This window comes from Dicentrarchus labrax, unplaced genomic scaffold, assembly GCF_905237075.1.
Source record: "Dicentrarchus labrax unplaced genomic scaffold, dlabrax2021, whole genome shotgun sequence".
NCBI classification, from domain to species: domain Eukaryota; kingdom Metazoa; phylum Chordata; class Actinopteri; family Moronidae; genus Dicentrarchus; species Dicentrarchus labrax.
The window spans coordinates 9,996,055-10,024,007 of record NW_026136720.1 but is presented as its reverse complement, the minus strand read 5'-3'; the positions used below and the strand labels follow the sequence as shown (position 1 = coordinate 10,024,007).

General features: G+C 40.9%; 3 protein-coding genes across 6 annotated transcripts in view; 2 read left to right on the top strand and 1 right to left on the bottom strand.

The window, feature by feature from the left end:
* Positions 1 to 884, bottom strand: part of fbxl13 (F-box and leucine-rich repeat protein 13) — a 33,963-nt gene extending 33,079 nt beyond the window's left edge. For all 3 annotated transcript variants that reach the window (XR_007881334.1, XR_007881333.1, XM_051382955.1), the window contains exons 1-2: positions 643 to 884; positions 390 to 496 (exon numbers count right to left, since the gene is read on the bottom strand). Coding sequence is in view for 1 of the 3 variants with exons in the window: in XM_051382955.1 (XP_051238915.1) it covers positions 390 to 496; positions 643 to 714 (179 nt within the window). In the remaining 2 variants the exon portion in view is untranslated. The remainder of the gene's footprint in view (positions 1 to 389; positions 497 to 642) is intronic.
* On the top strand, positions 443 to 27,722 carry LOC127353610 (DENN domain-containing protein 5B-like). Of its 2 annotated transcripts, XM_051382950.1 has the most exons (23): positions 443 to 526; positions 7,409 to 7,562; positions 7,725 to 7,834; positions 11,798 to 11,907; positions 12,512 to 13,226; positions 13,738 to 13,925; positions 15,442 to 15,939; positions 16,103 to 16,337; positions 17,447 to 17,597; positions 18,374 to 18,464; positions 18,553 to 18,672; positions 18,774 to 18,926; positions 19,085 to 19,163; positions 19,251 to 19,326; positions 19,539 to 19,667; positions 19,766 to 19,887; positions 20,953 to 21,098; positions 21,200 to 21,318; positions 22,358 to 22,542; positions 22,726 to 22,808; positions 23,285 to 23,411; positions 23,649 to 23,823; positions 26,215 to 27,722. In XM_051382950.1, the coding sequence occupies exons 1-23, from the start codon at positions 469 to 471 to the stop codon at positions 26,396 to 26,398; spliced, it is 4,008 nt and encodes a 1,335-aa protein (XP_051238910.1). In that variant the 5' UTR covers positions 443 to 468; the 3' UTR covers positions 26,399 to 27,722. The 2 variants fall into 2 exon arrangements, with proteins under 2 accessions (XP_051238910.1, XP_051238911.1); XM_051382951.1 differs by lacking the exons at positions 443 to 526; positions 7,409 to 7,562; positions 7,725 to 7,834 and adding an exon at positions 11,169 to 11,275.
* Positions 1,542 to 6,093, top strand: armc10 (armadillo repeat containing 10). The gene is made up of 6 exons (XM_051382964.1): positions 1,542 to 1,996; positions 2,454 to 2,599; positions 2,727 to 2,861; positions 2,954 to 3,130; positions 3,344 to 3,415; positions 4,156 to 6,093. Exons 1-6 carry the CDS (start codon positions 1,768 to 1,770, stop codon positions 4,405 to 4,407), a joined length of 1,011 nt encoding a protein of 336 aa, XP_051238924.1. The 5' UTR covers positions 1,542 to 1,767; the 3' UTR covers positions 4,408 to 6,093.
* Positions 27,723 to 27,953: the final 231 nt, after the last annotated feature.

Genomic DNA, 27,953 nt, shown 5'->3' with positions numbered 1-27,953 from the left:
GTACAGTAGTAGTAGTAGTAGTAGTATGATCCCCATGGGTGCTTCATTTTAAAGTCACTTTAAGTATAATAGTAAAGGTCTAGACGATCCAAGTACATCTACTGTACATGGAGTACTTGATAATCTGTACTTTAACAGATTAAGTGTCCCTTAATGTGGGCAAATGAATAGTGGTGGTCAGTGTAACCCGAGGAGATCATGATGCAACTGGAAACCTCTCCTGACTTACATTTTTGGAGAGAGAGACAGAGAGAGAAATCTTCACTCCTCTGCACTTGGGAGCCTACCAGGGATTTCCACTACCGAGCAGTAAAAGAAAACTTGAGCAAGTGAGCCACCAAGTGTCCATCTCAAGGAAAGTCACAAGCAAGGAGGTCTACCTAACCTACCAGTCAACATCCTGGAGATTATCGTGTCCCTGGAAGGTCAGAAGGGCGTTTTTCAGAAACTGTATTGGGTCATTGGGACATGACAGGCATGAAGCTGTCAATAAGGCCTGTCGTGGAAGAAGGTGGAATCAGCATAGGTAACGTTATGAATTTACAAATTCAGGACAAATAAATATTTAAAGTGAATGTAATGTTTATTATTAACTACTAAAAATAACTAACTTACAGCTAACTATGACACAGGATAACCTACCTTATATATTTGTGGCAGGCAGTGTTTCAGCTCACACTCTTTCAGCACAGACGTGGTGTTTGCTACAGCCATATCTGTCCAAAGTCCGATAGTTACCGAGGTGTTAAGAGCCTCACTAACTAAACTAACTAAACTAAACTAACTAAACTAAACTAACTAAACTAACTAAACGCTGGTTCAGTTCAGCGTCTGTCAGATTTCTGCCTGGTACTCCATCTCCATTTGGAAACGGTTGCTAGGTAACGAAGTAAAACTTAACTTTTTAAGTGTTGGGCAACCAATGCGCTGCAGCACGATTTAAATGTAACGAAGTGTACAAAGTCAACGCTGGGACACGGGTGTTTTTTTTTTTTCAGTTAACAAATTACACATTTATATACACATTTTTTTTTAACATTTGATTTTTTGAAAGCTAAGATTTGGTATATTGCTAGAAACGCTTTGTAAATCACCCAGCGAAAGATTTGGTCGGCCACTCTGAGCTGCCCGCAATGTTGCCAGATCGGACGGTTTTCCGTTTAACGATAACTGATCATAGTCAGGCCTAAAAACAAATATAATTTAATTATTAATTACAAATAAGCTGTTTTTAAACCCCACTATTATCATTCAGTCATATCTGTATGATAAAATACTCATAAACGCTTGCACCCGTCAACAGCCACTTATTTTACGTATGACTAACTACACATTTTTCATTATTATTAAAAATCACCTAAAAAATATATCAACTTATTATATTTTCTCGCTCGTATTATACATACATGCGTATATAAACCCACCTCTCCTAAACGAACCACAGAAATGTGGTCGTTTTTATGATGACTGGGCGGGTTTTAGCCTCGGATTGGGCCACTTTGTGTCGGTCCAAATCTGGCAACACAAAACCCCCTCCGGAACAACAGGAACAGAACATTGTTGACAACTGTGGCTCGTCAGCGAACTTCTCCAGGTTTCCCCCCCACACAACAATGCGACCGTGTAAATGAGTTTGTGTGTTGCTTTGTGGCGGGTTTCGGTGCGTTGTCGTCCGTGGTAGCGAACCGAGGAGCCGGTGAGTCAACAGATTTCACTCCCGCAACGTTTTCAGAGCATCTGTAGCTAAAGCTTTAGCTACACAGCAGCATGGGTGATGGCAGCGTTACTCCCAGGCTCAGCAACATGAAAGCGTTGCTGGGAATAGTTGCCGGAGCCGGAGCTTCCTACGGGATATACAAACTTATCAGCGGAAGCTTCAGGAAAAATAAGAAAAGTGTCCCCAGTCAGCCGAGTGAAGTTACCCTGCAGCGGGGCAGTCTGCTGGCCAAAGTGTCCGGACTGGATGTGGTCTGTCCCCGACCTGATGTTGCATCAGGTGAGAACCATGAAGCTTATAAACCTGTGTCATTGTTATGTATAATAGAGTGAGTCTTTTCCTGACTGTGGTCACAGTTTTAGGCTTTTAAAAGAATTATATGGAGAGCTTTGGACTGTTAACAATAACTGCAGCTGGGTGGTAGCCAGTGTCCTCCAGTGCTATCACCTATTAAAAATAACATCCCAGTGTTAAATAGTTTCATTTTGATGTCATCTTCCTCATTGCAAGGGTTTCCTAAACCGGCCTAGGCTGTCTCTATTTATTTTACAGCTAAACAAGTCCTGTAAGCTTGTGTGTTTACATATTTATTTAATAATTTGCCCTGTGAGAGGGTTGTGGATGGATTAAATGCTCATTATTCTCATTTTTACTAATCATTCTTACTCACTCATGTCATGAATGAGCAATTTTTTTTATGTATTCTTTAAAGATAAAGGTTTATTTTGCTCCATAGGTGACATTATTCATCAGTCTCCTGGCAACTTGGAGCCACAGCACTTGAAAATGTTGCTGTCGTGTCTGCAGACGAGCAATAATCCATCTGACAGATGTCGGATCCTGCTTACGTTGGGAAATGCTGCTGCCTTCACTGTGAATCAGGTAAGTAAACTTTGTCTAAAACCTTCTGGAAGTGAGGTTAGTGCTGTTTGCTCGGTATACAGCTTGTGACATCTCTGTGCAGCCATGTAATGTCATTTTTCTTTTTCTTTTTTCACTGATCCTCCAGAATTTAATACGGGAATTTGAAGGGATTCATATCGTAGCTGGTTTCCTCTCTGATCCTGCGGCAGAGGTTAGAGTGCAGACTCTGAATGCTTTAAATAATCTGTGTATGAACATCCCAAACCAGGAACAAATAAAGGTATGTTGTCGTGTACAAATAGCATTGTACAAGATTGTTTTTGGGTTATATATTCATGTCCGTTTCACATAAAAACTCACCTTGTTTCACAGGTTTATGTGCCACAAGTGCTGGAGCTGATTGAGATGTCACCGGTGAATTCTGACCTTCAGCTTTGTGCTCTGAGGCTCCTGACAAACCTCTCAGTCACAGATAAACATCAACACCTGCTGAAGGAATCAATTACACTTCTACTCTCTCTGCTTGTCGTGAGCAATGAAGCATTACAGGTCAGTATCATTTCGTTGCACCTGAATGATCGTCCTCACATTCGTTCCAAAATCAGTTGTCAGAAGCTATTAAAGTTGTTTTTAAACGATTGTTATGTCATGATTATAAAGTATTGGCGCATTTTTAAAAAAGTTTGTTGGAAAGCAGACGTGGCCAGTAGAGCTGAGGATGCAATATGAATGAGTTAAGCGCTTATAATATTTGTGTTTCAGGTTCAGGCTTCGAAGGTCCTTGTGAATCTGTCGTCTAATCCGGATATGATGGATGACATTGTTCAAGCTCAGGTAAGAACAAAGGGATGATAATGCAGTCTTAATCTCATCATCCCCATGTAAGTCAAACAACTGGTGTCGTCGGGCATGTTTTTATATAACACACAGCAGGATCGTTAGCATGGCTCTGTATTTATAGGCAAGGCACATTTATTTATACAGCACATTTCATACCCGAGGCAACTCAAAGTGCTTTCACAAGCAGAAGCAGAAATAAACAAATGATAAAACCTATAAAAGCAAGCAAGCAAAAGCAGCACATGAGATGAAAACTATTAAATTAGACAGGTGAGAAAAAAGAAAACCACAAAGTTAAAAACTGTAAAAAAGAAATAGAACAAACTAACAAATATAATTGATTTAAAAGAAAATAAATTAAAATAAATGTTAAACAGGTAGGTCTTTAACTTGGATTTAAAGGTATTCAGCATTGTTTCAATTCTTAGTTCTTCTGGCAATTTGTTCCAAGCAGCATAGAAATTGAAGGCATGCTTTGTTTTGACAACTGGAAACAAGCCAGTAATCCAGAGCCAGCCGACCAGGGAGGTCTGCAAGGTTCATACTGGGTCAGCAGATCTGATACAGTATCTTGGACCTAAACTGTTCAGGGTTTTTTGGACAAGCAATAGAAGTTGATTCTGTGTTAAACTAGTACAAACAGAAGTGCAGTATTATTAACATTAACAAACAGGGGTCCAAGTTTCATTATAAATCCTAATTTTCATACTGGTTTTTTATGCTTTCTGCCATAGGCACCGGCTTCTGTTGTGCTGGTGTTTGATGCACGCACAGCTCCTGCGGTGCTTCTGCGACTGCTGACGTTTGCAGGGAACTTGAAGGCCTGGAGGCCGTCTGCCCAGGTGGCGGATGAACTGAGGCGGAAGCAGGATTGCCTCTTCCGGGTCATGTTAGATGAGTCTTCCCAGCTCCACAGCAGACTGGTCCAGCTGCTTTCACACCCTGATGGGGAGATTCAGGCCCAGGTGGCTCGCATCTTGACATAGAACTGCACTCTTGATCCATGCACAGCTTTAGCTCCCACACATTTTACCAAAGCCGTCAACCTATCACCCTTCCAGTTCAATTATAAATCTGTTGACATTAACCTTAGAGCAAGCTGTGTAGCCTCTTCTGGATACTCAGCTTGCACACTCTCTCCCTAGATCAATTATTACCACACATATACTCAACTAAATTATCTATTCCACCTCACCAGCCACTCCTCCGAGTTTCTTACACTACAATTAATTAATGAGTGAGCAGGAGGCAAGATTCATTCATTCATTCAGTCGTGTAAAAACAGGCCACCTCTCCCGGTTCTTTTTTCCTGCCAGCAAGAGTTTTCTTCTTATTGCCAGAGACTCTTCTCCTTCAAAGATCCACAGTGCCCTTCTTTCTGAGAACTTCACCTACTTTCTCTGAAAGATATATTCCAGGTGAAACTTCTGAACCCAAACCCACTGCCAAACATTTTCTAGAGAATGTGTCAGGATGACTTGTGCTGCATGACCCCACTTGCTGCTCCTCTGTGGTTCAGAGAGACACTTAAGACGGAGAGCTGAAGAGGCTTCTGGCCGCACACCTCAGCATGCCTTCGAGACACGAATGAATGGATGTGCTACAGCTCCAGTCCTCGCTAATTCATCAACATGATGGATTTAAAGATGACCCCTTGACGGTTCTTCAGTGAAAGCAACATCTTTTATCTACATATTTAATTTAAGAATTAGTGCATCGTGACTTTAGAAGAGCCAAAGTGAGACGGAGCGGTTGGCTGCATGCTCTGTGACAATGTGAGAAGTTCGATGTGTCAGGAAGACCCTGGAGTTGAAACACTGCCTCCACCGCATTGAGAAGAGCTAGTTGAGGTAGTTGGAACACCTGTAAAGGATGTAACTTTGGCTTTGGAAGTGCACCAACAATAACCGCCTGGGAGAAACCCCCCAGCGCTGATCCAGGACGTACTGCTGGGGCTGCATCTCTCAACTTAAGAACACCTGCTATTTCCCCAGGGAGGAGCTGGAGGAAGCTGCAGGGGAAAAGGATGTCTGGACTGCTATGATTGTTTCAACTACCACAAATATCGTGCAGATATGTAGCTTGGAAATAAATGTAGGAAGGGATGACCTGTGAAAGCAGTCTGTAATAATAATGATAACAACAATGATAAAAGCCACGATTTCTGTGTTTGAACATGTGAATTAAAACAGCGAGTGAATGTTAAATTGAAGCCTTATTATGTTAAGTTATGCACTTACTGTAATAAGACAGGCTGTAAGTGACAAGTCCATATGTTGTCTAGCTGGAGGACTGGCGCTGTGGACCCATCTGCTGACTTGTTAACAATATTTACGAGAGGAGGGTAGGTGTAGGTGCGTACCTCTAATTTGCATGAAAAATTGTGTGTTTGAATATAATTTTTAATGCAAGGATTTTATGGCATGAGCCAGGGTGTAAAAAAAAAAAAAATGCTGCACATTTTTATGTTTGGACACTGACTTTATTGAACCCAAATCCTAAATATCTCTCAGGCAACATGGTTTACCAGAACAGATACAGCAGGAGGCTGATTTACTTGTGACTTAGATTCTCATATTTATTAAATTAAGTTAGTCAACATTTTGCCTATAAAATGAGAAATATGCTTGTTATGTCTCTTTTGAATGGTTCAATAAATACCTGATATGAAATATGATGGACATCCAGATCCTTATTTCTCCTGTTAGCTCACATATATTAAACCAGAAATATTCACTGGATTTGTGACAAGCTCTGCTGTCATTAGATTGTAGGCTGTGCAGTTGGCTTTATCAGTAACAAACTCTGCATGCGACGTCTTAAAAGCAGAGCAAGAATCCAAGTAAAAATACAGATAATTGTGTAAACAAAGACTAGATATAGAAGTAAGGAATAACAAGTAACTTTACTGAAGAGTATTTTAAGGACCAGTGTGTTGGATTTAGTGGGAGTGAAGTTGTAGATTGCAACTAACTGAACACTGCTCGCGTCTATATTTGACGACCTGAGAATGAGAACGAGCTGTGATGTGTGTAGGAGAAACTACGGTGGCTGTGAAAGGCCCTATCTAGAGCCAGTGTTTGATTCGTCCATTCTGGGCTACTGTAGAAACATGGAGGACTTGGGGAGTAACGGATTACATGTAACTGAGTTACGTAATCAGGATGCAAAAAAAGGTAGGCTAAATGTAATCTATTACAGTTACAGGGGAAAAAAGGGTAATCAGATTACAGTTACAAAAATTGGGATTATTTAGCAGGATTACAAATTAAAAATACATCACTTTTTCTTTTGAAAAAACATTTTTGATGTTAAAATTCTTTCCATTTTATTTTCTAAAGTCACATTGTTCTGCTGTCTTATAGAATACGTATTATTGATATGTCTTGTCTTTATTTGCATATTTGGTGTTGAGGTAATCCAAAAGTAACCAGTAAAAGGAAGAAGTAATCATTTTTCCAGTGTTGACACATGGCCAGTGTCAATTAAGTAAGATAAAATAAGATGTTCCTTTATTGATCCCCTGTAGGAGGAATTAAAAACAGATACAGCAGCATATGGGAATATAGTTGAAATAGTACCATAAATAATCACAAATAGTAATATATATAATAATAAAAAAAGACTATAATGAAAAATATATTCACTATATGCAATAAAATGGTGAGAAATGTATTGGCTGTGTTTTTTCTGTCCTTAATCAAGTTACGTTACTTTAATATTGTGATACTTTTAGTATTAAGTTACTCACTACATTCTTTAACAGGTAATTAGTGATTGTATCGATTACAGATGACAGTAACCCTCCCAACCATGTGTGTTAGTCTAAATATGCATTTCCGGTCATTCTGATGTATTAAAAAAAAAAAAAAAAAGATGATGAAATTGGACAACACCCATTAAATTGAGGCTGATTGATGAACATTGACGATGATGTCTTTGTCTCCTCCCTCCCTCCCTCCCTCTGTCTCCGGCCTACACACACAGCCTCCTCCCTCCCTCCCTCCCCCCATCTGAACACACTAGATGACCATCGTTGGATCCTCCGGAGCTCCATCAGAGAGACGCCGTGGATCAGTGGCTGCAGGCGGGCGGGGACACAAGCGAACAACCCAGCGCACGGATCAACGCGGCGGAGGAGGTAAAGGACCAGGAGAAGAAGAGGAAAGAGAGAGGCGGCAAACATTTCGGATTAGCTGCATTCAGCTATGAACATCCACACCGTGAAGCAGAAAGTATAAACGGAGCTCTCTCTCTCTCTATCTCTCTCTCTCTGTCTCTCTCTCACCATTAACGCGTCGAGGATGAACGGGACCGCAGCGGCCACCGGATCGGCTTCCTGCCGTTTCGCCCACTATTTTGTTGTGTGTGGAGTGGACACGGAGACGGGCCTGGAGCCGGACGATGGAGCAGGTACATGGTCTATAAAACATGAAGGAAACAAATACCACACTACAAAACAAATATGTTTAATGTCATGCTTCATGTTTACCATTTTATGGCTTTTTTTTGTTTGTGTGTCCATGTGTTGTGATTGTACGCCTCATTCCGCTTTCAAAGCGTTGTTGACAACACCAAATCTGCTAGTAGCCTATATTATTAATAACAAATAGATAGATATATCCCATCAGAATTTGCTACATATTTTTTCCAGGATTTGTGTATTTTTTTTAAACCTTTTAATGCTGATATAAGATATATATATATTTATATATATATATATATTTTTTTTTTCACTAAATAACCAAAAGCACAAAATCCAAATAGGATGATAGTTTTTCCTCTGTTGTTGGTTTCTGCAAGTCATCCACTGCTACACCCCTGATGAGAAGCATAGCAGAGAAAGGGCTCAGTAAAGGGAGGACAACAGCATCCTGTCCTGCCCAGTGAACGAAGATGAAGCATCCAGGCAGTGGTTAACCCAGGGTTGATAACAATGGAGATAATCTATAAGGTTCAGCTCTCTCATCACCTCCCCTGTTCTCAAACGAGAGAGATGGACCCCTTTGTTTTACCAAGAAAAACACCTCTCAGCAGAAAAAGGTGGTGAAGAAATACTGTAGGTGGATGTGGTGGATGTGGGGGGTTGCCACGGCAATGACATCTGCAGTGGTGGTTTATTTGTGGTGGATAGAAAATAGAGGTGGTGTTGCTTTTCCTCCACCACACCGAGTTGTTGACACTTGGCTCGGCTCAGGTGAGGACAGATTCATCCTGGAGCCCTCTGTGACGTCTGCACGTGTGTGTGTGTGTGTGTGTGTGTGTGTGTGAGGAACAACAACCATGCAGGTGTGCTTGCTTGAGCGTCACTTCCAGGTTTTGAGTTCTTTTGGAGCTCCAGCAGCCGTCACACCCTGTATTATACCTGTTCTTGGTAGCAGAAAGGTAGCTCATGAATAAAGACATCCTCAGGCGATGTAGATGGATGTAAAACATGCTTAACCATGCCTCTTTCAAATAATAAATATATATATTTAGGATGAGCTCTGTATCATTTTGGAACACGTTGTTCTGCTGCAGATTATTTAGTGCTTTAACTAAACCATCAGGGGACTTTGATGGCTGTGTCCCTGCAGCGAGTGACAACACTGCTGGCTATTATATATCTGAGCTCCACCAATCTCCTTATGTAACAGGAGGTCATCACAGACCCACTGCAGCAGGGGAGGTGGTTTCTGCTCTGTTTAAGGGATCTCTTTCTCCTTACATACATATTCTATAAGCTGCAGTCAAGCAAGAGATGTTAAATCACTTGTGTACACCAAGTGTTTTTGGTTGTGTGAGGTCATACAGTATCTCTTCTTGTTGTAATTAGTGAATGCATACAGAGAAACAATCTGCTCTTGTTGGCCTCTCAATAGATGCCACTGTATTTTCTGCAGCCTAATCAAATTTCACATGACGTTGCCTGTTGGCACGCCGAATGGCCGGGGCTTCAGCGCTCCGGTTCAGGCCTGATGACTGTCACGGGGGGATGACATCAGTGGAGGGCAAGAACTCCCTGACCGAACATTTGAGAGCAGCGTTATAATGTTGAACTGAGATGTATACTCTTTGCATTTGTCTGAGTCTGACTTGTTTTATTTTTAGGCACTCAACACTTTCTTTAATCCTTTATTTTAAGAGCCCAGCACCATGTCTCTGAGATTAAAAGAGAAATGTGTCATTTTCCTTGTTTTATGATTCACCTTCAGTGGACGGACAAATCTGTAATGCAAAGACGGAGTGATTTAAACTGTACGAGGCAAAAAGGAACAACTCCTCATCAGTCAGTGCCAGCTGACATTTGCTGTCATTTTAATCTCTTTCCACTTTTTATATCTGTCCTCATCTTCTCATGTAATGATGTGATGGACAGCTGAGGGTAATTTAGTTGGCGAATATGACAGATGTCTACCTTTATGGCTGCTCAATCATCCCTGATTAAGTGTGCCTGTTTTTAGGGGATGGGGGACCATTCAGGGCCATAAATCTTTGTGATGAATGTCTAAACCGTGGGATGAATATGAAACCCTTTGTTGTTGTTGTTGTTTTTCCACGAAAAACATTGACAGTATTGATATTATGGTGACAGTGATGAGGAATTTAATGGACTGAGGATTAGAGCTGAAAAAGTCCATTAGACAGAAAATTAATCAGCACATATTTTGTTAATTTTTTAAAAACAGAGCAAACATCATTTAGTTTCAGCATCTAAAATGTGAAGATTTGTGGATTTTGTTCGTCTTATGTGAGAGAAAATTGAAGGTTGGTTTAAGGAAACCTACAAGGACAGCATTTTACAGACAATAACAGTCGATTAGTCAAGAAAACAATTGGCAGACTAAATGATTTTGAAAATAATCTGTAGTTTCTGTCCTTTCTGATGAAGTATTCTGCACCGTATTAGCTCACACATACTTTCTACTGTGTGTATGTTAATGTAGGGAGAGGAGGAAACATGCTAATTACAGCCCAACTGAAAGGCATTTAAGCTTTAATTTAAACACTAAAGCAAACCTCCCTTTGACTCTGTTCTGTGAACACGGAGAATGAGAACATGAATGTGGCCTGTGTGTAAACCTTTTTAATTATACAGTCTTTGGTGTAAGCTCTTCGGTGGGAACTTGTGTCAGGAGCCGTGTTGGTTCTAATTGGGTCAGCTGATGAAACTCGAATGTGACGTAACGGTTGACGAGCTTTGTCTTGATGGTTATCTTCAAGGCCGCAGCGGAAATTGCTACCATGGCAACTAGGTGTCCTTTCTGCGAGGCTTTCGTTTCTGCCTCTCATCGCCGACACCAATTTGTATCCGTGGCAAAGAACACTGACTCCCCCTCTTGTCTCTGTGATCCATTAGCTTCTGTCTCCCACCTACCAGTCTGACTCAGTTTAACTTGAAGTGGTGCTCCTTCCTCGCTCTGCCTGCGGCTCGGTTTCCTCTCTCTCGGGGTGCCGTGCGTCATCTCGTAGGCAGGTGAGGTGGATGTTCCTGAATGCTGAACTAGTGCGTCAAAGCTGGCAGCTGAGAGAAGACTGTTAAGTTTGCCATTTGCAGTTGTTTTGTTCTTGCAACGCTAGTGATGTCAGTTAGAGCTGAACATGAAGACTGTGAATTCATGGTGGATTACAGTGAGGAGGACTATTCAAGGGCATCCTCTTAGAAAGCAGATGAATAATGAAAGTATCTCATTCACTACTATTACACACACTGAATCATACACACACAGTTTGTTTCTGTCTATTTTTCAGCAGCTCCTCTTCCTCATCTCATGCTCACACAGACTGTATGTAACCGGAGCTAGAAGCTGACACAAGGTGCAGAGACTGAAGAGAGGAGAAACTTGAGCCAGACGTGACGATACATCAAAATCGGTGCATTGGGAATGTGGGAGTGTATTGTAGAGTTTTCTTGCATGCAGTGCAAATTCAGCTGTTATATAGAAATCTCTCTTCCTTTCCCCCGAGCTAGAGCGCTCCTGATATATAAAAAAGCATCCTATTTTTTATCCTGTGCACTCCCTACAAGTGTAAAGAGTTTGCTACTGCAGAGTGTCAGGGATGAGGGGTGTTGTACCGCTTTTCAAGTCTATCTCTATGGTAATGAGTTGAGTTACATAACCCTTGGAAGGGTTTTTCCCTCTTTGCTGCAGAATGGCTCTCGCTGTTGACAACAGATGAACTTCTTTTTTTTTCCCCCAGCAGAGTCAGACAAGGTCATCCTGACCGAGCTTTTTTTCACGAATCAAAGCTGCCGTCATTTTGTGTGATGTCCTCTGCACTGTCCCTTTCATCTTGTAATGAATTCTGTCTCAGCAGTGATGAAGGTGAAAGATCACTCTGTACTAATATAATACTGCTGTAACATCTCTTTCCTTTTTTTTCCTGTCTGTTCAGGCGAGGCCTTTGAGCAGAGCCCCATTCGTCGGTCCTTCAAGTCAAAGGTTCTGGTGCACTACCCTGAAAGCACAGACAGGAACCCCTTCAATAAAGATGCTGTGAACATGGTGAGATCTTGGATCACACATTCACACTCCACTCGCCCTTCTTCAGTGTCCTTCATTCTCTCTCATGACAATGGAAACAATAAGGAGGGACAAGATGTGCATGTTTGTAGGGCAAATGTTTTGTGGCTCCTCCAACCAGTGTACATGACTATTGTTACAAATGACAAAAGAGGAACCTGATAACAAAAATCAGCTGGGTATAAAGGTGTATTAGGAGCTTTGTTTGTTCACTGCCTCTAATAGGTTATACTCTTTTTTTTTTTTTTTTTTGTCCAAGTACACAGAACATGTTTATTGTTCTCCTTTGGAAAAGCAGGTCAGGCTGTTGAAAGCATGAGTCTCTGAAGAATTGTTAGCAGTCAGGTGGAATTAAATTAATTACTTGCCTTCCCTACCTCTGAGTAGACACCACAGTACTTGTTTATGGTATTAGTAATTTTATTGGGTATTTAGACCCCGAAACAACTACCTGTGCCAGTAGCATAAATACAGCAAACATACCCAGTTTGTATAGTATAGTTTATTGTATTTTAAGTTTTACATTTTATTTGCGACTTTATTCTAAACCCTCTCTTACTCTTCCTTCCTCACACTTTCTCCTCAGCTCTGTATGCCGAGAGGTCTTTCCTTCCGTACGCAAGCAGACCGGCTCGATCCCCAGTTTCACTCGTTCACGATGTCTTTTGACGATGGCACGCGTTCCTACGGCTTTGTCCACACCTTCTACGAGGAGGTGACTAGTGCTCAGATCATCACTGCCATGCATACTCTCTACCAGATGCACCACGTGGAGCATCATTCAGCTTCCTCTGCCTCCTCTCCCTCTTCATCGTCTTCGTCTGCTTCCTCGCCGTCCACCTCCAGCATGGACTCACTTGTGAGCAGCTTGGATGAGTCAGACGTCGAGTCTCTGGCCGGGGTGACCACCTGCCTCGGCTGTGCAGGCTCCTTTGATCCAGCACGAGACACTCTGTACGTGTCTAAAGCCCTCTGCATCTTCACGCCGCTCCCCTTCCTTCAAGCTGCCCGACAGTTTCTGTCTCAGTTGCACCAGGCTGTGACATCGCACACACCCCCACCCCTCCCTCTGGAGAGCTACATCCATAACATCCTGTACGAGGTGCCCCTGCCTCCTCCCGGTAGGTCGCTGAGGTTCCATGGGGTGCAGGGACCCATCATTTGCCAGCGCCCTGGGCCCGGTGAGCTTCCACTGGGGGAGTATCCTCTTGGAGAGGCCTTCTCCCTCCTGGGTGTGGACAATATGGTGCAACTATTTACCTGTGCACTTCTGGAGACGCAAGTCCTACTTTGCTCTCAAGGTCAGCACACTACTCAGTTATTTGAGATTGCCAAAATGTACAGATTACCTAAATGCGGAAAAGGTCATAATCAGAGGAAGATATTATTAATGACATAAAGGAAATCAGTTTTAAGACAGTGTAGGATAGCAGATGTGAGTATAGACTAGAGAGCACCGTAATCCATTTTGCAGGATTTAGCAATCCAGAACGATAAGACAAGTACAATACATGATGTAAACTGAAACTAAATCTATATCAAATTTTTCCACAATTTACACCACAATGTAATCTATAGTGACAGCATGACAAATGGGTTTAATGTTTAATACTACAGGGAAATTGTAACTTAATGAGTATGGAACATCGTCAGTCATTAATTGGGCCGCACTGTGCAGCATGTAAACAGGAATATGAATTAAATCGTTCTATAAGCAGCTCGTGTAAACAGCTTCATTAAAATACTGTTCAAGGTGAATGTTCTTGGTCCATGCTAATCTAATCTGTCTCTCCATCTTTCTCATCTCCTCAGACTATCAGCGCTTGATGACAGTGGCAGAGGGCATCACCACTTTGCTATTTCCATTCCAGTGGCAACACATCTACCTGCCCATTGTTTCTGCTCCACTACATCACCTCCTGGATGCTCCCGTGCCGTTCCTGATAGGTATCCAGCGCCGAGAAGGAGCTCAGCGATCCTCCTTCCACCTGCCTCACGAGGTACAGCACTGAGCAATGCATCTGTAGTTTCCTGTGTGAACATGCCAGTCAGAATTTCAGGATGGAGACATGTCGTTAAACATTCACACAAAAGGATCTAAAAATGTTTTGCTAAATCGAAGTGTTCTTTCAGCCATTTGCTGATCCCCTCTGTGTGCTGCATGCGTGACAACTTACCCTCTGCCTCCGGCCTGTCGAACTGAGACGATACATTTCCCTTTCACCAATCCAGTCCTGCACCCGAGATCACTTTATGCTGCATGAATATCTCACTGAAGCCTCTTTGAAGTCACTCTGCCCCAGAAAGGAGGCAGTTGAAAGATAGCTTGGGGGAGGATGAAAGCAAAAACGCAGAGCATGAGAAATCCCGAATAATGGGACTCGCTGAATAATTAATGAGAATTAGGGATCACCACTTAACTCTTGAGTTGTGCCATTTCATGTATGGGTGGTAATTTGCAGGCAAGTGGAAAATATTTTACTCGTGTGTGATTCTTTTTTTTTTTTAAATGCTTTATTCGTTTTCCAAGAAACATAAACAGATATGAAAATTGAAATAATATGTATAAGTAAATACCACAGCCACCTTGATGTTAGTCTCTGTGTTTTAAGATCATTATTAAATGGACCCTTATTTATTTTAATTTAAAAAAGAAAAGCAGTTCCTTCAGCCATTTACCAATACTTGGACTATGTAAATTTTTCCATGATAATGCCATTGTCTGATTTTCTTATATTAATGTTCTTTTGGATAACAACCTAATAAGAAAAGCTTAGGCTCCATGGTTAAACATGTATGATTTTGGTTAGTTTTTTCTTCTTTTATATTTTTTTATTATTTACTCGAGTGGCTTAAAAACACACACACACACACACACACAGAAAGGTGATCCTTCTTAATATTGATATACATGGAAAATCTTCAGAACATGGTCTTATGACATTTTAAATAAAGAGATGACAAAAATACTAAACAGTGAAGACATTAACTAGTAGGATGAAGCTGCACAGAGTAAAAGGATGTCTGCAACCATCCACTCTAGAGCACATCTACCAACTTCCCCTGAGGCTGTAAACTGACTGCTTGAGGTCACCATTGAAGGTCACGTTGCTGCTGACTACACTGTGCTCCACCACTGCTTACACAAGCAGTACTTTCAAATCAGTAGCCATCGCTCTCACACGCTTGTCTTTTCTCAGCAGCTTCATGGGCACAGATTTTTTTCTGATTTGTTTGCGAGTGTGAAAGCCTGATATTTCCATAATTTTCCCAGTGATAACAGTAATCATTTGATAATCCTTCATATGCTAATATCCTCTGAGGGCTTATCACGGTGAAATGCCAAGAATCTATTAATGGGATGTAAATCTTCATCTCTGATCTTAATTGGATGTTAAAGCTCAGCCAGAAGAGTCTGTGCATTGTGATTGGTTAAACCTGTTATGATTATCTGATGGATGAGCCAGTTGAATATTGTTCTTTCATATTTTTAACTCTCTTGCTGTCTCTCCACAGGCCAACCTGTGCTTTGTGGACATTGACAACCACTGTGTCGAGGCCCCTGAGGACCTTCCCGTGTTTCCAGACCAGATCGAGCTGATCCAGGAACTGAGTGAGGTACTGTTGCGTTTTGGGCTCCCTCCTCAGGGCGGTGCGATCACTAAGCCCACAACCACCTCCCCTCGCCTGAACAGCCTGGTGCTGGAGGATCTGATGGAGGACAGAAGGAACGGGAACCTCGGAGGCGAGGAGTTGGCGGTGCTGGAGAGGCTGCAGGCTCTGGCACGGAGGTGCGGAGGAGGAAAAATATCAGATGGAGGGAAGACGCTGGGCCACGTTTTTGAGGAGGAGGAGGAAGAGCTGAAGGCTGCGAAGCTAAACATTCAGCTAAGGGAGGTGTTTGCTGGACGTTTTGCTGCCATGTTTGGCAGGTATGAGGACTTTGTCATCCACAGCGCTCTTGATTTGGACTCCTGGTTGAGCAACCGAGAGGGGACATTCAGCTTTGACAAGGTACTTCAGTAGATCAATACACAAAGATCAATAGATAGATCCAAAACTACTGTATTCATGCCAAACATTTCAATGTATGTTAGGATTGCGTCTCTGTGCTTCTGTGATAGAAACATTATAACTCTGTTTATGTTAAAAGCGTTTGTGCTTTTCAATGTTTCAGGGTTCCTTCCTCTCGGTTCAGCCTGCGACCCACTTGCACTTCTTGTCCCGGTTCCTGGAGACTTCCATGTTTTCTTCTTTTGTGGACGGGAAGGTCATATCTCGCTGGGCGGATAGAGAGCCACTGCAGCAGCTGTTTGACAGCCGTCTGGAGAGAGATCGACTATATGACACAGACGAAGAGGACTCCCGTACCCCCTGCCGCTACAGGAAGTGCACCTCACTCTTTGAGTCAGGTACTGTGGAGGTGCTCTTTAACAAAAGAGGATGGAATAAAGTGCCATGTTGTTGGAAAATAAGTCAAGACCAGGAAGGCAAAATATGCAACAAAAACAGAAATCCAGCTTCAATTTTACCTTTAATACATACAAATCAATGTTGTTTTCTGACCAAGAAATTCTTAATATAACTACATTTTCATATGTTTTCATGTAAATTTGACAGTGATGTGCAGGTGTAGACATGACTGATTAGTTAAGTTTACAGCTTCTGGAAACAGACAATGACATGTACACAATTAAAAGCACTTAATAGTAACTTAAATTATTACATATAGTCATTTAAAGACGCTGCACATTTTAATGACACCCTACAACAAAACAAGAGCAACATCAGGATGTTTCCCCAGTTTATTTTCAGGATATAGATAGACAGGAAGTAGACTGAAGCCCCAGTTGGTAGATTAAGCAGAATGATGTGATTGAAGTGGATGCCAGATTTTAAAGTGGGAGTCTGCAAATCTTTCACCATCTGTCCTTGTGTTTGGGTTTATACTGTACAGTATGTTGATTATGTTGCCTGGCTTTTCTGCAACCACATTTTTCTCTCTCCTCTGTAATAAGTGCTGAAAATTGCCTAAACTCTGCTTGAGGGGACTTGTGTACCAGTACATTTAACTATTCAAAGAGTAACTGATGGAAACATTTTATAAATAGAAATGAAAATCAAATAAATCACTGAAACACAAAGGGGATGGGTTATAATCTGATGTGAGGGAGGAAAAAAGGGTAAATTTAGGGGATTGGAGAGGGAACGAAAGGATATTTTAGGGGATGAGCATTATACGGTATAAGCGGAGGACAGAGCTTTATGTCAAACCCTCCTTTAAAGTCCTGCCAACCGCTCTACAATGAATTATCTGCTTGAGTTTCAGTGTGTCTGCACCATTGTTGTTTAGACTAAAGATGTTGCTCCATCCCTTTATATATATATGGTACTATTTGTATTGTTTGTACTTTCTGTGACTTTCCTTGCAACCAAACAAACTTAGTACTTAAACAACCTGAATATATCCACAGTAGATACTCCTGTTGGAGATTAACCATTGCTGTGTTTGTGTCTGCAGCTCAGGCCATCGAGCGCAGGCTGCTGAAGGCCGACCACACAGCCATTCACCCCCACCTGCTGGACATGAGGATCGGCCAGGGTCGTCACCAGCAGGGCTACTTCCCCAAGCTGCAGGCTGATGTGCTCGCACAGGGACAAAACACCAACAAGTGAGCCTTTGTTTTCTGCCGTCATTCAGCGAGAACAGAGAAGAACAGTGATTCCCAACCACGTGCACTTGTAACTTTAGCCCGAGGGTACTTGTGCAGTCGTCACATGGTACAATAGGGAGTAGCTCATCTAATTGGGAAAAAATGTGATTAAAGCAATATAGCCACATACTTTAGGAGGAAAATAAACATCCAAATAAGTTTACACATTGAGGGTGATGCTGATCTTATGTAAATATATTATCACAGTAAATAGTTAGCTAAAAGTTATTTACAAACAGCTGAAAGAATTAGCTAAAAGTACTAGATAAATGGTTAATATAGTATATAATATAGTTAGCTAAAAGTAATTGATAATCGGGTTGAAATTGCTAAAAGTAGTTTACAGTTAAAATTGTTAAAAATAATTTGAATTTGTTAGCTCTTTAAAAATAATGGACAAATTTCACCAAAATGACATAAACATTCACAATTCAACTGTATGATAGAACATATTGATTTAATTCCCATGTTTATCCGAGTCATAATGTTACTTTACATTTGCTATAATGTCAACTAAAATAAAAACACATTTTGGAAACATGTCGAAGGTATACTTGAGTTCATCTGATAGAGCTGTGGGGGTACGTCACACAATAAAGGATGCATTGGTGTATCACTAGTTACCAGGGTGTATTTTATTACCTACCAAAATACACAGGCACACATTCCTTAAAAACAAAAAAAACACAGTTATAATGGTGAATTTTATTTTGCTGTGTTATCTGGGTGAACAGGTGGTCCAGTCGGGTTACAGCTTCACGCAGGACCGACCCCAAGAGATCAACAGTGGCCGAACACTCAGGAGTGGACAATGACCAGAGACAGGTACTTTCATCTATTCAGACGCACAGACACAAACACACAGGCCTCAGGAAGCTTGTGTCTGATTTATTACCGTTTGTTTATTTAACAGAAGCACACATTTGCAAGGAAGAACCTCCGCCAGTCTAAGCTGCTTGACTCATCGCCTCAAGCCATCACTCAGACTCACCGCGAGTTCGTTGACGGGCTGCTGAGCGAGTGTCGTCTGAAGGTGAGGGCTTTGTCTGCGTGGTAATGGAGTCTGAACGCTGTCTTTTAATTTCTTAAATTGTCGCTCGAGTTTAATGCCACAATCTTTCCTGGCTCTTTTAGACCAAACGGATGTTGATGGAGAGGATGGGGAAGGAGAGTGTGGAACTGGGTCAGGGAGAAGCCAACATCACAGGCCTGCAGGAGAACACACTCATCCACGGTCTGTGTGACCTACTGGAGAGAACCTGGGGCCATGGTCTGCAGCTGAAACAGGTCAGAGACATAACTTAACATGCCTTACAAGCTCAGATGACCTAAAAAAAAACCCCATCTGGAACTGTGTTTTCTCATGTAATCAATTCACATCATGCACACGAAGAGGAGACAGCAGGCACATGCTGAATATTGACAAGTGTGTTTATTCTCAACAGGGGAAGTCTGCTCTTTGGTCCCATCTGCTTCACTACCAGGCAGCCCAGGGGAAGACAGAGACACCAACTGAGTCTCCAGGTCTGAACACAGACATTTTTTTTGTTTGTGTAAATCACTGAGCTAAGAGTCGAATGATCATTGGTGTTTAACTTGTTGTCTGTTCAGGGTCCAACGGTTCAGATCAGAGAACATTTGATGATGGCGCTCTGCTCCTGAGAGAATCCTTAATACAGGATATGAGGTAACATACTTTAATGCTGCTTCATTTCCATTTTCAAACAACCAATATATTGTCTGAAGTTTCTGTTGTCGAGGGGTCATGAGAGGTTATATTTCTTGGCCACATTGTTTGATTTTTCTAAAAGATGTAAAGATAAGATATATAAAATCAAATAGTAAAACATTAGAGCTTGTTTTTCACTGCTTATGTGAGTCTGTCTGTTGTTCTTGCAGGTTTATCCAGACTATGAATGAGGGTCTGTCTGAGGTGGGTCAGGCTCGGGCATGGATCCACCTGGCTCTGGAGAAGAAAATGCTGTCCCAACACCTGAAAGAGCTTCTTACAAACCAGGAGCTGCTCAGGTCAGAATCCCCTCATAGTTTACCTAATGACACAAATATAAATATACATATTCCATGATTATTACTGACTGCTTTGCTTTTTTCTTGTCTCCCGACAGGCAGCTGTATAAACCACATGCATTCCTGCTCTGTGAGGAAGAAAGGGAGCAGTTTTTGTTCCACCTGCTCTCTCTCAACACTGTGGACTACCTCTGCTTCACACGCGTCTTCACCTCCATCAGTAAGTCCTGTAAACTTTAACAACAAAATGGTAGAAAGTACTGTCAGGTTTATAGCTTTTAGAGCTTTCAAGGACACTAAAGGTTTGCTTTGAGTTGTGGTTATTTTACAACCCCCATCTCCACCCCTCCATATACTTGAATTACACCCATGGATTCCATTACTGCTGCCACTTACAATACACTACATTTCCACTGTCGATAACACCCAGCTCTACATCTCCACCAAATCCATTAATGCTGCCACTTACTCCAACCTCACAAACTGCCTCACAGACATCATGGATGCAAGCAAACTTCCTCAAACTTAACAGTGACAAATCTGAAATCATGATCATCGGCCCAAAATCCCTCATCAAATCCTGCCACAATTTCTTCCTCTGCATCGATGGCTCACTGCTTCTGGACAAATCCTCTGAAAAACATTGCCCTTCACCTTCATCACCTCACGACTCGACTACTGCAACAGCATTCTGAACGGCAAATCCGCCAAAATCCTGAACAGATTATCCAAAACTGATCGTTTGCTCACCCACTGCCGCACCAGAGATAACATCACCCCAGTCCCTCAAAACCTCCACTGGCTCCCCATTCAACAAAGAATCCAGTTCAAAATTCTCCTGCACCGACAGACTCAGATCTGCTGACGCCAACCTCCTCACCCCTCTTACCTGGTCCCTCCCTCTGGAACTCTCTCCACCGACACATCAGACATTTCTCCCATCTTTTAAAAATCACACTCATAACCCATCCATGTAAATCTGCTTTGAATCTGTGATCTATCAACCCCTTTTTTTCCTCCTATTTAATAGATACACTTGTTTTTTTTTTTGTTTATAGCTGTTATATTACCTGTTTTTATACATATTGCCTGTGCTGATTGTCTTTTTGTTATTATTGTTACCATTTTTAGTGCCTTTGAGTAACTTTTAAAGCGCTACATAAAATAAATAATAATTATGGATTCACATAAATCCTTTAAATCTCAATCAATAGACATTTTTTAGTGCGAAGGAAATTACATGAATAAATAAAACTTTGCTTTTCGGTCTCTTGTGTCTCTCCAGATATTCCATACCGTATTGTTATCATACCCATGAAGAAGCTGAGCATTGCAATGGCGACAGTTAACCCTTGGGTGTGTGTGTCGGGAGAACTGGGTGATTCAGGAGTTAGACAGATATCGAAGAACACGCAAGAGATTTTTTTCCAGGTTTGTATACCCTTTTCAGCAGTAAGGTCATCATCAGGTCGGACAGACACGCATGTATACATACACTTAACTGTACTTAACTGTTGTGCTTTTAATTTCAGTGCAAGAACCTGGGCAGACTGAGCACTCTGCAGCTGGGCCAGGAGAACTCTGGCTTACTGGCCAAGTGTCTGATAGACTGTGTGATGGTGTATAATGAGATCACTGGACACACCTACAAGTAAGATTCTCACTCTGACTTACTCTAAACACAGAACTGTGGCTGTGTTTGTAGTTAACAGCTCCCCGTTTGGTAAAGATTGGATGACATATTGGATGTCTCTTGCTTCCTTAAATGTGTCTATGAGAAAGCTGCTTTATCACATGATAATATCATAGTGTAGACATACTTATTTCCTATTTGGGGCATATTTCACGTCTCTGCAAGGTTATTTAACACCATACTGTCATGAACTGACAGCTGCTGCCTAGTAAAGAGCAAATTAGTCTAAAGATTTATGTATTGCCTTGGAAAATACATAAACAAGTGGTTCCCAACCTGGGGGTCGCAAGGCCTTCTTGATTTTAAGGGGTGTAAGAAAACTTGAAAGATATCTCAGCATTTTATTTGTTTCTGTGAAGAAAACTAAACAAAATTGTTATTTATGAAGTTTAGATTATTATTTAAGATCTAAACTTTGAAGATAAACCTTGAAGTTAAAACCAAAACCAAAACCAAAACCAAAGCGCGAACAGAACAATGGAAAAAGGGAGGTCAGGAAGAACAAAAACCTGAATTTGTCAAAAAAAAGAAGCCTATTAAACATGTATTATTGTTTTAAAAAATAAGAAAAATGCATAATACAGACAGAGAATTATATAAAAAGTCCCTAAAAAATCAGTACATCTCATCTCTGATGCAGTATTAACAGGATATAATCTGCTAAAACTTAATTCAAATCGCTCGCTCATTTTACACAAACCTCCTGCAGTTTATCAGTTGTTCTGTCCTGTTACTGTTATTGCATTGAATATAATATGAAATATCCATAAAATACGGGTTGTCAGTTTGCTCAATGATAGAAAAGGGGTCATTTAAAAAGATTGGGAACTGCTGATGTAAACAATATGTGATTTGTAGTTAATGGACTCACTGTTCGAGTTATTTAGAAAAATAAACACACGACACTAGCTGATTGAAACAGATGGCCCAAACCTACGCCGTGTCTTTGTAAATCACTTTTTTAATATAATGAAACACTTGTCTTCTTTCCCCTTAGGTTCCCATGCGGCCGATGGCTGGGGAAAGGTGTGGGCGATGGCAGCCTGGAAAGAGTTCTCATTGGTCAGCTGGTGTCACCTGGTGGGGAGGAGGATGCTGGAAGGTGGACAGGGACGCCACCGGAGCTGGCCTCTCCTTCCCAGAGTGTGCGGGCAGTCCTGGGATCGCTTGGCAGCCGAAGCAGTACGTGCTGACAAAGAACACATTCTTTAGTTCAATAGCTGACCTACTTGTTTGTATGCTCACTACAATAACAGATCCTGCTCTCCGTATCGCCTTTCTCTCCTCAGCCCCCTGTCCACTTCTCCTCATGTTTGTCATCATTCATCCCCATGCTCCTATTTTTAACTTGATTTATCTTGTCAGGAATGCTGTCTGTTGAAGTGCAAGAGGACATGAGGGAGGCGGCGAATAACCTTGTGAAACACTTCCACAAACCCGAACAAGAGGTATGTGACTGTAATAGTGAGTGTTGTCCCACCAACTCAGCTCCTGAACATTATTTTAACCTGTTGGCTCACTAAGTGGAAATGGAGAAAATGGTTAATACATTTTTGTTTCCATCCTGAGCCTCATTTGTCTCATCGGTGTATCAGACTAGGCTCTCTTATCTCATGCAAGTTAAAAGCGCTGAGGAGACTTGATGGATGACTTTAGTCTGTCTGTAATGGGCCTGCAGTTCATTGTAATAACATCTTCAGTGCACAAGAATTTGCTCTGTTCTGTTTACTTCCTCTTAGTAAATGAAAGAAGATCCTTTTTAGATTAAAAAAACAAACAAATTGTTCTCTGCTGCTAAAGGATTTGGGAAAATTGCAGCGCCTTCTATCGCTCATAAGAGAGGATTTACTGAAGTTGAAAGATGAGCCTCTCATACTTACAGTGCCTCTAATTAACTCAGTTCTCCCTTTCTCTCTCATCCCAGAGGGGAAACTTGACAGTGTTGTTGTGCGGTGAAGGAGGCCTGGTGCTTTCTTTGGAGAAGTTCCTCTTGCATGGGTTTAAATCGAACCGTCTTTTCCAGAGGAACGTGTTTGTTTGGGACTTTGTGGGTAAGTAATGTGAGCATGTGAGTTCATTTTTAAAGTGACGTTTTACTCTCTCGCTGATGTCTGTTTTTCTATCTCCATCTGGTGGCGGTGAATATGAATGTCACATATCGAATTGCATGCAACAAAGCACGTGTTTTTTCTCCCTCTATCTCCAGTCTTTGTCTTCCACATCCTTATTTTTCCCCGATTGTCAGTAATTTGTTATGAACTGACAGTGTGACCAACTCTTCCCCGTAGAGAAAGCAGCGGTTTCCATGGACACAGCTGATCAGATGGGTGACCTGCATGGATCAACACTCACAAAGGGTCTGCCCTGCGACTCGCTGTGCCACTATGTCAACGCCATCAATGCCTCGCCGCGAAACATTGGAAAGGAGGGCAAGTTCCAGCTGTTCGTCTGCCTGGGAATTAGGTGAGTGTTTATCATTTTAAAAAAAGACTCAAAGATTAATCCAAAGAAAACATCAAGGAAAAACTCCTCCCAAACATCTTTAAATTCAAAAAATTAAAGAGACTCCCCTCCCTCCCAATATGGCAGGGTGTGTAATAGGAAAGAGAAGAAAGATGTAAATGTTATTATATATACAAAAGGAATTATAATCCCACAATAGATGTATAATTGGGTGTAATAAGTCTAAGACATAGATTTATGATCCATATGTAAACCAGAAATAGGGAGACTTATTCTCCCTGCTGGAGAAAGCTTCCTGTTCGCTATATTGTGTTGGACAGAGGGGATATAGTTTCCTTACTGAGGCCTTGAGGAAGTAGTTCTCAGCTACACTCTCACAATGAATCATTTACATATAGTTAGACATGAGATGTAGGAAAAAGCTCTCTCTGTCAACTGTGTCTGTCTCTGTCTAGCAACTAAAATACACATTTAGAAATGTAGTTTCAATTAATTTCTTGTTTAAAAATAGAGTTTCATTCAGATAACTGTGACACCGGCTGACATTCTTGCTACAACATCCTTATTTCTCTCATCTGTGCGCCAATAGAACCAACTAGAAAATTCCTAAAGCAATTTTGATTGTGCCTTGCTCTGGCCCATATGTTAATACCATGTCTATGTGCTAACCGCTATTTAACCGCTAATCGCTAAGCTGTGCGCTAATCGCTAGCTAAGTGCTAACCGCTAATCGCTAGCTAAGTGCTAGCTTTGGTTAATGTGTTTAATTGTATTATGCTCCTGAAGGAGTGCTAATGTAAATTAAGGAACAGCTCATAGTAGGGTAAAATATTTAAGGTGTATTGTTCTTATTTTGTGTTAATATTAAAATCATTCAGCTTTAAATTGTTTGTTTGTTAGCCACCTGCTAATTATCTTTAGCTAGCCAGCTAGCGCTAGCTTATTAATGTCTTGTCATTCTCTGTAGCTAGCTGTGTGTGTGTGTGTGTGTGTGTGTGTGTGTGTGAGCAGGCTTTGGTTGTCATGGCAATCAGGGGAGCCCACAGCAGCTGCGAGCGCTCTCTCTGTCTCTAACTCCTCAGAGAGACAAAATTATAATCCCACAATAGCATGATATAATTGGGTGTAATAAGTCTAAGACATAGATTTATGATCCATATGTAAACCAGAAATAGGGAGACTTATTCTCCCTGCTGGAGAAAGCTTCCTGTTCGCTATATTGTGTTGGACAGAGGGGATATAGTTTCCTTTACTGAGGCCTTGAGGAAGTAGTTCTCTAGCTACACTCACATTACAATGAATCATTTACATATAGTTAGACATGAGATGTAGGAAAAAGCTCTCTCTGTCAACTGTGTCTGTCTCTGTCTAGCAACTAAAATACACATTTAGAAATGTAGTTTCAATTAATTTCTTGTTTAAAAATAGAGTTTCATTCAGATAACTGTGACACCGGCTGACATTCTTGCTACAACATCCTTATTTCTCTCATCTGTGCGCCAATAGAACCAATAAAGATAAATTAAAGTTGTATAGTTTACTGACATTTCAAAGCAAGCTTAATTAGTTATTTCTAATTTATTATACCTTATGTAGACAGTATAATTATTTAGACAAACATTGTGATAAGACAGTAGTTGGGTCTCTGTGTAGTAGCAGTGGTTATAGTCACAAGTTGTCTCTTTATGAACTGTCAATTAATGAAAACAGCTGTGTCCAATGACTGTAACTTTATCACTCAGAGATATTAGTTCTTGTATTTTGGACATTCAGACATTGAATGATCTGAACATTCAGGTTAATAAACTCTGAAACAGTTTCTACAGAATGAGAAAAAGTTAAGTAATAAATAAATATAAGAAAGACTAAGAGAAAGTTAGTAGAAATGGCACCAGTTCTATCAATCAATCAAAACTCAAACTGCTTTTAATGTTCGATTCATTGTTGAGTGTTGTAGATATATATATTTTTTTTACTTATGTGAAGTGTCTTTGAGTTCCTAGAAAAGCGCTCTATAAATAAAATGTGTTATTATTATTAATAATACTTGTTTAACCTGGAAAATTAACCTGAATTAAAAACAGTGACTGGCAGTGAGAGTTTTTCTTTTTTTTACCTGCATTTTAATTTTATTTATTCTAGTAGTTATTTATTTTACTGTTATTTTATTGCTCTCTCTTTGTAAATCATGATTATTAGAGCCGGGAACACTTTTATTTTAGATTTTATCTTGCATCCTCTTGCATCACGATATCATCTGAGTTGTTTATATTTTGTCTTAATCAAACGAAGTACAAATAAAGTAACCTGAGCCTGATACTAAACTTCATTAGGCATTTATTGGACCTTTATTGGACTATTATTGACCACTGATCGTGTTCCTCTTGGCAGGGACCGGCTTCTCTCTCAGTGGCTCCCCGTGCTGGCCGACTGTCCCCTGACAGCACGGACTTACGAGGAAGGCGCTCTCCTGCGGGACCGTGCCGCCGTGCACTCTCTCTCCCGCATCCTACACACGCTCAATGATTTCACAGTCACCCTGGAGACTGCACTGGTGAAAGGAGTTGACCTCTGACCCTGCCAGGGGATCACAGAAGCTTTTAGTAACCCACTGCAGGAATGCTGATGGGTTCATATGTTCATCTTTTCATCTGCGGGAAACAGGACACTTGAGAAATGTGACTTTATCATAAAAAACAGGACAGTGGACTCAGATGAAAGTCACTGGCAACTCCAGCTCCAAACATAATGCCTTGTTCACTGATGTAAATGTCTTATATACTGTATTTGCTTCAGGAAATAGTCCGATTTTTTCCTATGCTTGTTTACACTGTGAAATTCTGTTTCCCCAAGGAGAAATAGAGAGTCATTCATAATCCCACATTTACAGTAGATATTTTCACAGCTCCAAGTCATTTACTGTACCCGATCCTAGGGGACGACTATAACCCTCCTACAACTGCTGTATTGCTTGCACTTGACTTTTAAACTAAGCACATGCATGGCCAAAATCTGTTTGGTTTGTTGTACGTCTTCAGTGTGTTGTGATCTGAAATACCAGGACTCAGGCTTTATTATATATAAACTTCTTTTTTTTTTTTTTTTTAATTCATTGGATATCTTGGTAAATATACTCTATAATACAAAATGTTATATTATTATGCTCTTGTTATTTCTTGCCTGTTTCCCTTTGTTTATTTCGATTCGGGGTCACACGCTGCAGAGTCAAGCTCGTGAGTCTTCAGTTGGGAAACATTGAAAACCAAACTGGTGTGTCCTAATTGTGTCAGTTCAAATAGTCTTCGTCACTTTGTCAGAAACCTTTTTTTTTTTGGTTCCCCCTCCTCCCTCTTTTGTTGTAAATATTTTTGCTTCATTAGATATTTGATAGAATTGTGCCCATTTGTTATTATGGTGTAATGAATTTGTGACATATTTTTTATGTATAAAGGCATCTTTTGTGTGTGTGTGTGTGTGTGTGTGTGTGTGTGTGTGTGTGTGTGTGTGTGTGTGTGTGTGTGTGTGTGTGTGTGTGTGTGTGTGTGTGTGTGTGTGTGTGTGTGTGTGTGTGTGTGTGTGTGTGAAACAATAGAGTTAAACTATGGACACACTTTACTGATTATGTGGATGATAGTCAGGCTGTTTGTTTCTAAGCTGTTCATCTGTCTTCAGACAATGAATAGAGCACAGGTTCTTTATGAACGCTAGGTATTATGTTGATGTCCCATTTAATTTAACAGTTATTATGAAAATGCCGTCTCCTGCACTGTCCTGCAAGCACTATGTAACCCACGATGACCGAGCCTCTATTATCATTTAAATACAAATTAGAGAAAAGCAATAATGAATTGTTATTTATGAAATGTGTTGTCAAAAGATTAAAGTTAATATTGACATAACTGATGTGTTCTTGTTGTTGTTTTTGTGCTGTTCACTCACACGGAAAAGATGTGAAAAGATTCCTGCATAGTAAAATTATTTTCAGTTGCAAATACGTCGACTGTACGCTCTTAACTGCATCTAATTTTGGTTTGGATTTTACTTTTGTTTGCCAAATGCAAATTTAACTGAGTACCGTAGCTCTATGTACACTGTTGGCTGTGCCCTCTGACAGAAGACTGACAGTACCA

What these genes read in the sequence shown, in the direction of transcription:
- LOC127353610 (XM_051382950.1), top strand. Translation starts at nt 469, where the DNA reads ATGACAGGCATGAAGCTGTCAATAAGGCCTGTCGTGGAAGAAGGTGGA. An exon ending in CCTTCCACCTGCCTCACGAG is followed by an intron (nt 13,926 to 15,441) that starts GTACAGCACTGA and finishes GTCTCTCCACAG; the next exon opens with GCCAACCTGTGCTTTGTGGA. An exon ending in CACCTCACTCTTTGAGTCAG is followed by an intron (nt 16,338 to 17,446) that starts GTACTGTGGAGG and finishes TTGTGTCTGCAG; the next exon opens with CTCAGGCCATCGAGCGCAGG.
- armc10 (XM_051382964.1), top strand. Translation starts at nt 1,768, where the DNA reads ATGGGTGATGGCAGCGTTACTCCCAGGCTCAGCAACATGAAAGCGTTG. An exon ending in TGAGCAATGAAGCATTACAG is followed by an intron (nt 3,131 to 3,343) that starts GTCAGTATCATT and finishes TTTGTGTTTCAG; the next exon opens with GTTCAGGCTTCGAAGGTCCT. An exon ending in ATGACATTGTTCAAGCTCAG is followed by an intron (nt 3,416 to 4,155) that starts GTAAGAACAAAG and finishes TTTCTGCCATAG; the next exon opens with GCACCGGCTTCTGTTGTGCT.